This window comes from Anolis sagrei, chromosome 4, assembly GCF_037176765.1.
Source record: "Anolis sagrei isolate rAnoSag1 chromosome 4, rAnoSag1.mat, whole genome shotgun sequence".
Classification (NCBI taxonomy): Eukaryota; Metazoa; Chordata; class Lepidosauria; order Squamata; family Dactyloidae; genus Anolis; species Anolis sagrei.
Window position 1 is genome coordinate 174,081,281 of NC_090024.1, and position 13,257 is coordinate 174,094,537.

Below are 13,257 nucleotides of genomic sequence, written 5' to 3' on the forward strand. Positions count from 1 at the left end.
CTACTAATAATAAATAATAATAAACTTTATTTATACCTCGCCACCATCTCCCCCAATGGGGACTTGGAGCAGTTTACATGGCGCCAAGCCCGGACAACAGATTACAATACAAAAAATAGAAAATTACAATAAAATAAACAACATAACATTAAAGTATAAAACATCAAAGCATATAAACAATATATATAGAACATAAGAACTGAACATAAAGACAAAGAGCGGGCCGCATGTACATAAAATGATTTTAAAAACTCCAGATGAGATAAAACTAATTGTAAGGAGAACTCATGGAAAGACAGGATAATAAACAAACCTACGTACGGGGGGGACGGGGGGACGGACGGGACACCTGTTTCTAACTAACATTGCTGTTGGTTGGTGGAGGCATAGATGTGGGTGAAATGTCAGGAGAGAATGCTTCTAGAACATGGCCATACAGCTTGGAAAACTCACAGCAACCCAATTTGAAAAAAAGTAAAAATTGTGGTAGAGTTTGAACTGAAAAGTTTTAGAAAGGGCACAGAGCTGTGTATTCAGAACTGTGGTCAGTGGTTCATTAACACCCTGCAATTATAGGTTACAGACCTATTCGGGACCTATTATAATATTTAAATTCCATGGTTCCATCCTATGGAATCCTGGAATTTGCAGTTTAGGGAGGTTATTTAGAATTCTCAGCCAGCCAGAGAGTTCTAGTGCCTTACCAAACAACAAACCATATGATTCAGTAGGGTGGAACCATGGCACTTAAAGTGGAATCGTAGGACTTAATTACATAGTGAGTGTGAGTCCCAGGTAATTTTTGTGTGTACTTTCTGGTTCTTTACTGCTGAGTAAACATGTACAGAATTCCACAGCCAAATAGATTAGAAGGCATGAGAATAATATATATATATATTTACCACTTTCTTAATCACCATATGTGTTTAGAAGGTATTAGCAATCCAATAAAATATGCAGTCTAAAGGAAAATCCTGTGCATATTTTGCTTTTCAGAAATCTTTAGAATGTATTTACACATGACCTTGCACCTTCTCTTCTAGAGTTGCCTACAAAATAAGTTATCTAAAAGGCATATTGTTATAAAACGTACTACAAACAGGGGTCAAAGAATACAATATCATGTGATTAAAATACATATTTAGATCAGTGTGATATATAAGCCAAATGTCTAATTTTAACTCACAATTTAGGCCAACACTTCATACGGATGTTTACAAGACATTGTTAATAGGCACATTAACTTTAAAACTCCAGCAATGTTGGACAGAGGGCAGAATATGATCCTTGGATTCTAGCTGAGGAAAATTATAGACTCAAAATAGTAATGTTTAAAATGCAATGAAAGGGTTATGTCTGTCAATTATTTGGGTTTAAAAAGTGAGGGTTTAAAGCTACAATCCTACAATGTATGTGCAGTATCTCCAATTAACTAGGGGTTAAATCTGTTGAATTCAGTGGGAATTGAGGCTGCCCTGCTTTGGATATGCCTGGGGACATGACCCACTAGAAAACAACGATGCAAAATGGAAGAGAGAAAAGAGAAAGCCTACATTACAGGTGGATTACCTCAATAAAGGAAGCCATGGCCATGAGATATTTACAACATTGTAACAGGGCTGTCGATAACAGGTTATCTTTAAACTCATTCACAGGATTGCCTTAGACTGCAGCCAACTTTATCACAAAGCATGCATACGACGGAAAGATTGCCCATTACACAGTATTATTGGCCTTCGTCTTTCATAGAGGTTAGAGAGACAGAACCCCACAAAAGTGGAAAAAATGAATAAAGACTATTTTTTTTAATTTTGAGAGAACAACTTTAGTTTCTCTTGGGCAATTTATGTTCTACTTTAGGGGTTTGATGGAGTCACACTGGAGGAGCTAGAGATTGAGATCATATTTATCAAATCGATGAATAATCAAATCCACTAAAGTTAAACCCATAAATGGTGGGGTGGGTGGGAATTGTATTCTGTTTATCTGTCTGGTTATGAGTTCTCTTCTTTAAAAAGATAGCTAGCTTTTGTAGACACACGTTTAAGCACCAGTATAGAACTATTGCTTTCTCCCTCCCTGGTTCTTGCCCCATGTTAGCTTTGTTGCAGCGCATTTGGGTATTTCTCTATGGCTGACACTTTGGCCACATCATGAGGAGACAGCAAAGCATGGAGAAGACAATGATGCTGGGGAAAGTGGAAGGTAAAAGGAAGAGGGGCCGACCAAGGGCAAGATGGATGGATGGCATCCTTGAAGTGACTGGACTGACCTTGAAGGAGCTGGGGGTGGTGATGGCCGACAGGGAGCTCTGGCGTGGGCTGGTTCGTGAGGTCACGAAGAGTCGGAGACGACTGAACGAATGAACAACAACTATGGCTGACACATCAAGATGATTTCAGAAGAGCTAATTTTAAAAATAGGAATACAGTCCTTCCAGATAAATCACACAATTTGGTGTTCATAGAAAAACATTGCATACCTATCTTCTCTCTATTTATTTATTTACAGCATTTATATGCTGCCCTTCTCACCCCGAAGGGGACTCAGAGCGACATACAAGATATATATACAGTATATTCTGGCATATAAGACTACTTTTTAACCCAAGAAAATCTTCTCAAAAGTCAGGGGTCGTCTTATACGCGGGTGTAGTCTTATGCATGGGAGTCGTCTTAACTCTATATTTTAACTGGAAAAGTTGGGGGTCGTCTTATACGCCCAGTCGTCTTATATGCCGGAATATACGGTACATACAATATATCATATTATTAGCATAGCACAATATCATTATTATATATTACTTCATTGTATTATACCATTATATTGTAATATTATTAGTAATATTACATGTAATATAAAATATATAATTATAATATTTTATTAGTAGTAGTATATTAGTATAGGGGACATGAGAGTAGTATAGGGGACATGAGAGAAGCCTCCTCGCAGGATTGCAAGACATCCGGGCGTCCCCTGGGCAACGTCTTCATAGACGGCTGATTCTCTCGCCACAGAAGCGACCAGCATGCAAGCAAGTAAGCAAAACAACCAACGGTCCTTTTCAGGACCAACCATGACAATAATCTCGATCAACATCAAAGGCATGTCAGCTGCCAAAGAGCAACTGGTCTATGAACTGTGCCGAGATAAGAAATGCGATGTGCTGTGTGTCCAAGAAACACACAGGGATGAACAACAGAAACGACCCAAAGTTCCAGGAATGGTCCTAGTAGCGGAAAGACCACATGCGCAGTATGGAAGTGCCGTCTTTGTCAAACCAGCCTCCAAGTCAGCAGTGCCCACAACACTGAAGAAAACAATATAGAGGTTATAACAGTAGAGCTTAATAACATCACCATCACCTCTGTGTACAAACCCCCAAATGAAGAGTTCTGCTTCTCCTCCCCCAAGAATTTTGATAGGCACCAAAGGGCGGTAGTAATTGGTGACTTTAACAGCCATAGCCACGTATGGGGCTATGCCCAAGAAGATAAAAATGGAGAGGCTGTTTTCTCCTGGTCTGAACTGCACAAACTATTACTCATCCATGAGAGCAAGCTCCCACCATCCTACAACAGCGGGAGATGGCACCGAGGTTATAACCCAGACCTCCTATTTGTGAGCGACAGCATTGTACAGCAATGCACTAAATCAGTGGGACCACCAATTCCAAACACACAGCACCGACCAATAATATGCCAACTGTTCCCAACAATAAGGCCTCAGGAAGTTCGATTTAAACGAAGATACAACTTCAGAAAGGCAGATTGGACTAAATTCTCAGACATGTTAGATGACATGATCACTTCAGCCGCGCCAATCCCTGAGGAATATGAGCACTTTATTGAAATCGTGAAAACCTGCTCACGGGCCTCTATACCGAGAGGCTGCAGAAACAACTACCTTCAGGGCATTACCCCTGAAACAGCTGCCTTGTTGGAAAACTATTACAGGCTCCACAACGAAGACCCATTTAGTGAGCAGACCCTTCAGGCAGCGCAGAGCATTATGTCCTCCATCTCTGAAGCCAAGAAAGAACAGTGGATCAAACTGATCACAGAGGTCGACATGGGCAGGAGCAGCCAGAAGGCCTGGAGGCTGCTGAGACGGCTGAGCAATGACCCCTCACAAACTAATACCCATGCCAACATAAAGGCAGATCAGATAGCACACCAACTCTTGAAGAACGGGAAACCCAACCTTGCCACCAAAGTAGGAAAGAAATCAATAGCCAGACAACAAGAGATTGAGAACAACAACCTCCATGAACCCTTTACACCTATTGAATTGAACATGGCTCTCAATAAATGTAAAAATGGCAAAGCAGCTGGCTTGGATGATCTACGGATGGAACAAATCAAGAACTTTGGTCCCAAAGCAAGGCGCTGGCTGCTGGAGCTGATGAACAACTGCACTGCATCCTGTCAGATCCCCAAAATCTGGAGGAAAGCAAGAGTCATCGCCATCTTGAAGCCAGGCAAAGACCGTAATGACCCAAAAAGCTACAGACCAATCTCCCTGTTGTGCCACCTCTACAAAGTTCTGGAGAGACTTATTTTGCATAGAATTACGGAAAAAATAGACCCATGTCTGATTCCACAGCAAGCTGGCTTCAGGAAAGGCAAAAGCTGCACATCACAAGTGCTGAACCTGACTCAGCACATAGAAGATGGCTTTGAAAGACAGCAGATCACAGGAGCTGTCTTCATAGACCTGTCAGCAGCCTATGATACTGTGAACCACCGCTTCCTCCTGAGAAAAATATACACTATCACAAAGGACTACCACCTCACCCGCCTCATAGGAAACCTGCTACAAAACAGGAGCTTTTTTGTTGAGTTCCAGGGCCATAGAAGCAGATGGCGGAAACAGAAGAATGGCCTGCCTCAGGGGAGTGTGCTTGCTCCATCCATGTTCAACATCTACACAAATGACCAGCCACTGCCAGAAGGGACAGAGAGTTTCATCTATGCTGATGACCGTGCCATTACTGCTCAAGCAAGGAGCTTTGAGTTGGTAGAACAGAAGCTTTCCGAAGCTCTAGGTGCTCTTACTGCCTATTACAGGGAAAACCAGCTGATCCCCAACCCATCTAAAACACAGACATGTGCCTTTCATCTCAAGAACAGAGAAGCATCCCGAGCTCTGAAGATCACCTGGGAAGGAATCCCACTGGAGCATTGCAGCGCACCCAAATACCTGGGAGTCACTCTGGACCGTGCTCTTACCTACAAGAAGCACTGCCTGAACATCAAGCAAAATGTGGGTGCTAGAAACAATATCATACGAAAGCTGACTGGCACAACCTGGGGATCACAACCAGATACAGTGAAGACATCTGCCCTTGCGCTGTGCTACTCTGCTGCTGAGTATGCATGCCCAGTGTGGAACACATCTCACCACACTAAAACAGTGGATGTGGCTCTTAATGAGACATGCCGCATTATCACAGGGTGTCTGCACCCTACACCACTGGAGAAATTACACTGCTTAGCCAGTATTGCACCACCTGTCATCCGCCGGGAAGTAGCAGCCAATAGTGAAAGGACCAAGGCAGAGACATCTCCAGCTCATCCCTTGTTTGGGTATCAGCCAGCAGGCCAACGACTTAAATCTAGACATAGTTTTCTAAGATCTACAGAGAAACTCGCTGGAACACCTCAGCAAGCGAGAGTCCAAAAGTGGCAAGCCCAAACCCAGCACCTCAACTAATGGCTGATACCCAATGAGAGACTCCCTCCTGGGCACACAGAAGACTGGGCGACTTGGAAGGCACTGAACAGACTGCGCTCTGGCACCACGAGATGCAGAGCCAACCTTCAGAAATGGGGCTACAAAGTGGAATCCTCGGCATGCGAGTGTGGAGAAAAGCAAACCACTGACCACCTGCTGCAATGCAACCTAAGCCCTGCCACATGCACCATGGAGGACCTTCTTGCAGCAACACCGGAAGCACTCCAAGTGGCCAGATACTGGTCAAAGGACATTTAACCAACTACCAAACTCACAAGATGTGTATTTTTCTGCCTGTTTGCTCTGTTCTGTTAGAAATGTAATATATAATGGACTGGTTGCTCTGACACGACAAATAAATAAATAAAATAAATAAAGTAGTATATTGTATTACATTATAATATTATAAATACTATATGAATATACAATATATTATATTATATTATATTATTAGCATAGCACAGGAGACAAGATGGAACTGTCCTCCTGCCCCCCCTCTCTATCTATCTATCTATCTATCTCCCCATTGCAGTATCTTCCACAATCCAAATTTTTCAAAATCCAATTCTCATAGGGACAGAAAGTAAGGTGAAATTTTCTGAGCGGAGGCACAGACAGCAAAACAAACAGCACACGGGTACTAACCCTTCTCTATGCCTTCGAAAGATAAAATATAGATATATATTTGGCTGGAGTTGCACTTAAAATATACCTGTTCTGACTTGCATACAAATTCAACTTAAGAACAAACGGACAGAACTTTGACACTGCCTGTATATACATAGATATGCAATGTTAAAGAAACTTTACTGCAGGCATATATATATTTGTCGTGTCAGGAGCGACTTGAGAAATTGCAAGTCACTTCTGGTGTGAGAGAATTGGCCGTCTGCAAGGACGTTGCCCAGGGGATGGCTGGATGTTTTGATGTTTTTACCATCCTTGTGAGAGGCTTCTCTCATGTCCCCGCATGAGGAGCTGGAGCTGATAGAGGGAGCTCATCCGTGCTCTCCCTGGATTCGAACCTGCGACCTGTCGGTCTTCAATCCTGCTAGCACATGTGCCACCGTGGGCTCCTGCTTCAGGTATATGCATAAGGTGAGTGGGTGTGTATACAGTATATACATATTGTTGTTGTTTATTTGTTCAGTCGCTTCCGACTTCGTGACCTCATGGACCATCCCACGCCAGAGCTACCTGTCGGCCATCACCACCCCCAGCTCCTTCAAGGTCAAGCCTATATACTAGCTGTCCCCTGCCACGCGTTGCTGTGGCCCAGTCTAGTGATCTGGAAAATAAAGTAATTAGAAAGTGTTGGTTTCTAATATATGTAATGTCTTTATGCTTGTGGGTAAACACTCTTTCTTGTTGTTTCTTTGTCAGTGTTAATGTGGTGATTGTCTGGTTTGCCTACCCTGGAACATGCAACATATCATTGTCCTTCTTAAAGGGTCCCTTTCAAATCTATGATACTATATCTCTGTGTGTGAATCATCTCTCTATCTATCTCTATGGCTGGATGGCTCTTTGTCAGGAGGACTTTGATTACATTTTCTTACCCTGGTGAAGGGAGTTGGATTGGATGGCCTTAAGTATTTTCTGATGGTCATGGGGGTTCTGTGGAAGTTTGCCCCGATTCTGTCGTTTGTGGGGTTCAGAATGCTCTTTGTAGGTGAACTGTGTGAATCCCAGTAACTACAACTCCCAAATGTCAAGGTCTATTTCCCCCAAACTCCATCTCTGTTCATATTTGGGAGTATTGAGTGCTTGTGCCAAGTTTGGTCCAGATTCATGATTGTTTGAGTCCACAGTGCTCTCTGGATGTAGGTGAACTACAACTCCCAAACTCAAGGTCCATGCCCACCAAACCCTTCCAGTATTTCCTGTTGGTCATGGGAATCCTGTATGCCACGTTTGGTTCAATGCCATCGTTGATGGAGTTCAGAATGCTCTTTGATTGTAGGTGAACTATAAATCCCAGCAACTACAACTCCCAAATGACAAAATCATAATTTTTTGAGTGATGGTCACTCCTTGTGTTGTGAGACGTTTTGTTGCCAAATTTGGTGTGATTTCGTTCATTGGTTCTTTTCTTTTTAAGGTACTCATTATGCACAGAGCATAGATAGATAGATAGATAGATAGATAGATAGATAGATAGATAGATAGATAGATAGAAGAAAGAAGAAGATAAAAGATATGCCTGATAAACATACCCACAGACAACTTTGTCCCGTCGAGGAACCGTGTGCTTAAAGCGACAGTACCCTTTTTCCTTCTCTTCCCGCCCCCTCCTGCCTCCCGCCGTCCTATCAGAGTGACGCTGCGCCGCTGGAGCCTAGGATTCGCAGGAGATTGTCACGCGCGCCCCAGGCCGGGTTCCGATTGGCCGGTGGCAGCGCTTCGGCTCTCGCGGCCGCATTGAGGGGCCGGAGCGGGGCCCGCGGTGGATGCGGAGGCTGCTGGCCGGTTTCGCGCGCGCGAGCCCACTGCACAGGTTGCCCCTCCTCGTTGCCCCGGCAACCGTCGAAAGAGCCGCGGGGTCCCGCCTGACTAGGCCGCGACGCAGCCTCGCCTTCGTTCCCGTGGCAGCCATGCCGGGCAGGGCCAAGGCCTCGCCCGCTTGTGGGCCCGCGCGGCCTGAGGACTCGGAGGGCGGCCGCGGGGCCAAGGCCGGCGCCGCCCAAGACGAGCCGGAGGCCGAAGGCGCGAAGGAAGGTGGTGCTGCCGCTGCAGCCGCCTGCGAAGCCGGCCCCAACCTGGGCGACCCGGAGATCGTCAAGTCCCCCAGCGACCCCAAGCAGTACAGGTGAAGGCCCGGCAGTTCTTGCTCATACTCCCCAGCCATTGGCCGCGCTGGTCGTGAATATATTCCAGCAGGACCATATCCTTCTGGGGAGGGACTTTGGGGGGAGACCCTGTAATCCATCTCCCATCACCCCCATGTTTTCTGGGGCTGGTAAGAAGTGCAGTACCATGACATAGGAAGGGGCTGGTCGAGGAGATAGGTGACTTTCCTGTATAGGTTGTGCCTGGATAGAGAAAGAAGGTGGATTTGGCAACATGTGGGCCTCCAGATGGTGTCAGGATGTATATCACACTGGTTTTGTTGCTTGGGGCTGATGGCAGTTGCAGTACAACGACAACAGTAATAAACTTTGGGTTGTTGTAGGTTTTTTCGGGCTATATGGCCATGTTCTAGAGGCATTCTCTCCTGTAGACGAAACGTCAGGAGAGAATGCCTCTAGAACATGGCCATATAGCCCGAAAAAAACTTACAACCCAGTGATTCCGGCCATGAAAGCATTCAACAATATAGTAATAAACTTTATTCATATCCCGCCCCATCTCCCAAAAAGGTAAAGGTAAAGGTTTTCCCCTGACATTAAGTCCAGTCATGCCTACTCTGGGGGTTGGTGTTCATCTCCATTTCTAAGCCGAAGAGTGTTGTCCATAGACACCTCCAAGGTCATGTGGCCAGCATGACTGCATGGAGCACCATTACCTTCCCGCCAGAGTGGTACCTATTGATCTACTCAAATAATAATAATAAAAACTTTATTTATACCCCGCCACCATCTCCCCAAGGGGACTCGGAGCGGCTTACATGAGGTCAAGCCCGACAACACATCAATAAAACAAAATACAAAACAAAAACAATACAATTAATATAACTCACATAAACAGTAATGCACAAGGATTTAAAAAACCTATGACCAGGCCAAATGTAATAGTTTAAAATTAAAAAAAATAAACGCTGGGCATGAACAGAGGTGGGATGTATCTGATAGGAGGGTTTTAAAAGAAATGAAGGGAGAGAAACCCAATGAGTAGTTAAAGTGCTTCTGAGGACATTTTGCTGGAGATTATTTCCTTATTCAGATAAGGCACACTGGAACAGAAATTTGCATGTTTTCGAACTGCTAGGTTGGCAGAAGCTGGGGCTGACAGCTCCCTGGATTCAAACCTGTGACCTTTCGGTCAACAAGTTTAGCAGCTCAGCAGTTTAACCCACTGTGCCACGAGGGCTCACAGAGTGACATACAACCATGAGATAAAACATATTAGATAATGTATGGAGGTTCCACATGCCTTCCATCTCTTCCTGGGAGGGTAGAGCTATTGCTTTCCTGTTTGGGCTGCTCTTGAATGAAGAGGAAAGTGAGTTTAGCAAAGTGGGGGAGTCTAGATGTCTCCTGGGTGATGTTGGAATCTCTCTCCCATCATCTTCACTCCCATTGGGGCTGATGGGAGTTATTTATTATTATTTATTTATTTACAATATTCTTACCCAGCCTTTCTCACCCCGGAAGGGACTCAAGGCAGCTTTACATGCAGGCAGCAATTTGATGCCCTAAAACACAATGTACACTTAAATAAATATTAAAATAGAATTAAAAAGTACATTAAAATGATTAAAACATTTTAAAACAATACATTCATAGTTAAACACATAATCCTTGAGCGTAATCCAGGCCATTCCAATGGTCATTTCACATTGTTCCAAGTCTATCTATTTCATAAGTTATCTAAAGGCTTGGTCACAAAGGCACGTTTTCACTCTCTTTTGGAAGGTCAGGAGGGAGGAGGCTGAACTAACATCACTGGGGAGGGAATTCCACAGCCAAGGGCCACCACAGAGAAGGCCCTGTCTCTCGTCTCCACTAATTGCGCCTGCAAAGGAAGCAGGATCGAGAGCAGGGCCTCCTCGGATGATCTTAAACTCCGCAGGGGTTCATAGAGAGAGATACTTCGAACAGATAAGCTGGAGTTGCAATACTACAATGCCAATTAGTTTCCGAGCAACATACAAGGTGTTGGCTTTGAGCTTTAAAGCCCTGTGTGGTTAGGTCCAAGTTACTAATGGATTACCTTCTCCCATACAATCTGCCCAGCACTCTTCAGTCTTCTGGGGGGGGGGGGGGCATCTTCTTCAACCAGCCAGAACCCAACTGGCAACCACGACCTAGAGCAGTGGTTCTCAACCTGTGTTTTGGCCTACAACTCACAGAAATCCCAGCCAGTTTATCAGCTTTTAGGATTTCTGGGAGTTGAAGGCCAAAACATCTGGGAACCCACAGGTTGAGAACTACTGACCAAGAGGACCTTTTCCTTGGTTGCTCCATGACTGTGGAACGACTTGCTGAAAGAACTCCGACAGCTAACTGTGCTGTCAGAATTTTAAAACCGTGTAAAGACCTATCTCTTCTGACAGTCGTTGAATATGTATTTAAGGGTCCTTTGTTTGATCTCTGTTTTGTGTGTTTTAGTATGCATTTTGTAGATAAATTTTGGTGTGTAACCTGTCTGTAGGTACATTTTAATGTGCGTATTTGTAGGTTTTTTGCTGTGTTTATGTATTTTAATTGTTTTGTAACCCATCTCGAGCTGTGAGGAGAGGCGAGTAAGAAAATAATAATAATAATAATAATAATAATAATAATAATAATAATATAAGAAGGGCCACATGACCCTGGAAGAATAGATCTGTTACTTTCCTGTATGGGTTGCTCTTCAATAGAGATGTAAGGTGATTTGATTTGATCATATTAAGGTGATTTTGGATTCTGATACTGCCCTCTAGGTAGACATTCAAAATCTGACATCCTCTTGAGGTGGCAACTAACAGCTTCCATAATCTCTAGCCAATGTTGTATTTGGCTACATGGTAGATAGGGATTATAATAGTTGTTTGGAGGAAGGCTGGTGCTCTGGATCATTACTTTCAATGGATTCAACTGCATAGAAAATGGGGCCAGTATGGTATGATGAATCTCCGCTTGGCCATAGGGATCTGTGGGCAAGTCGCACTCTTTCAGCCTCATAGGGAGGCAAGGGCATGCTCCCTTTGAACAAATTCTGCAAAGAAAAGCCTTAAGACAGTGGTTCTCAGCCTGTGGGTCCCCAAATGTTTTGGGTTTCAACTCCCAGAAATCCTAACAGCTGGTAAACTGGCTGGGATTTCTGGGAGTTGTACGCCAAAACGCCTGGGGACCCACAGGTTGAGAACCACTGCCTTGGGGTCTCAATAAATCAGAAATTACTTGAAGCCACACAACAAGAACAATCGAACCAGTATAGGAAATGTATTTAAATGATTCTTAGCTATAGTAGCCTTATGTGGCTTATAGAGGCTCTGCATTCAGAGGGAGAGTGTACCTTTGAATCTCAGTTATTGTTGAACTTTGTAAAACAGGATTCTAGATTAAAAGAACTTTGTTTTGATCCAACCCAGCTAAACAGGATATAATTCTATGTGTTTTCAAAGGCTTTCATAGCATGGATCACTGGGTTGCTGTGAGTTTTCTGAGCTATATGGTCATGTTCCAGAAACGTCAAGAGAGAATGCTTCTGGAACATGGCCATACAACCCAGAAAACTCACAATAACCCAGGATATAATTCTCATTATATCATCCAAAACTCTAGCACAGTTGTCATTTCTGGTGTTGTGTTTCCAATATATTAGCTGGGTTAATGGGTGTTCCTTATAAAGAATTAGTGTGATTATTACAATTATTGGACTTGGGTTCAGATGCCTCTGCCAGCAATAAACTTTCTGACTTGCTGTAGGTAAGTCGCTCTTTGCCAAACATACAGGATTGTTTTGTTAAAAGGAGATAAGTCCAAAATGTTAATGCAGTAGATCTAAACTAGATCTATTAAGGCAATGGAGCTTCAGAAAGCAACAATTCCATTGCTTCACTATAGTAAAGATTGGATTTAAAATCTGCAGTTATAGGTTTTGTACAGAAAGATGGGAATGCAGATAATCATTGTTCAGTTGATCTTGTTAGTGTTTACCTGGTAGTAAGTTGGCGGTGTGGATTGGGGCGGGGGGGGGGGTATTCTCAGACTAGTTTCTATAGGATTGTGATCTGTTTACCTTATTCATACAATTGTTGAGAGAACTTTTGGCAAGGGACTTGTTCATTTGTAAGTAAACTTGCCCATGATGGGTGAAGCCAGAGCCAAATACAGGTGGAGTCACCTGTTTTCTTCTTTTCCTTCCTCCTCCATGACATCCCATATTCTTTTGCTCTGGGGCCAGTTAGCTGGTTAGGTGAGAAACTGATTACTTGTGCTGGAGGTCTCAACTGATAGTTTGTAAAAGGATTTTTAAATTTTATCCCAGGGCAGCACCTCTCGCCTAAGCTTGTTCATAACTCACCCTTCCAGAGGTCATATTAGTGAACATTTTTGTGACATCACAAGACCATGTGCCTCAAAGGTGTGGAAGGCGTCAGTGGGTGTTCACTTGATAACAGGTTCCTCAAATACCATACATTTAGCCTTTTACATTCACTGGGTAAGGAGCATAGAACCCCATGAAAGTGAAAAACCAAATACATGCAGTTCCTTACAACATCCAACTTACATACAACTCATAATTAAGAATAGCGGTAAGAACAACAGGAAGTGAGAGAAATCTACCCCTCAGAAGGGAAATTTCTCCTGCAAGAGTTATCATGAGGAGAATGTGTCTACTGAAGCTTTATCACCAATTCTTGTTTCCACAACA

The 13,257-nt window shown here is 43.6% G+C and overlaps 1 protein-coding gene and 1 long non-coding RNA gene across 3 annotated transcripts in view; one reads left to right on the plus strand and one right to left on the minus strand.

The window, feature by feature from the left end:
• LOC132773919 (uncharacterized) overlaps window positions 1-8,017 on the minus strand; it is an 80,159-nt gene extending 72,142 nt beyond the window's left edge. For both annotated transcript variants that reach the window (XR_010909867.1, XR_009631354.2), the window contains exon 1: window positions 7,953-8,017. This is a non-coding gene — a long non-coding RNA (uncharacterized lncRNA). The remainder of the gene's footprint in view (window positions 1-7,952) is intronic.
• A 102-nt stretch (window positions 8,018-8,119) lies between these two features.
• The window catches only part of NRDC (nardilysin convertase), a 44,816-nt gene continuing 39,678 nt past the window's right edge, over window positions 8,120-13,257 (plus strand). Inside the window, 3 exon segments of the mRNA XM_060773492.2 lie at window positions 8,120-8,234; window positions 8,237-8,274; window positions 8,276-8,545. Coding sequence (XP_060629475.2) covers window positions 8,187-8,234; window positions 8,237-8,274; window positions 8,276-8,545 — 356 coding nt within the window. The 5' untranslated portion in view covers window positions 8,120-8,186.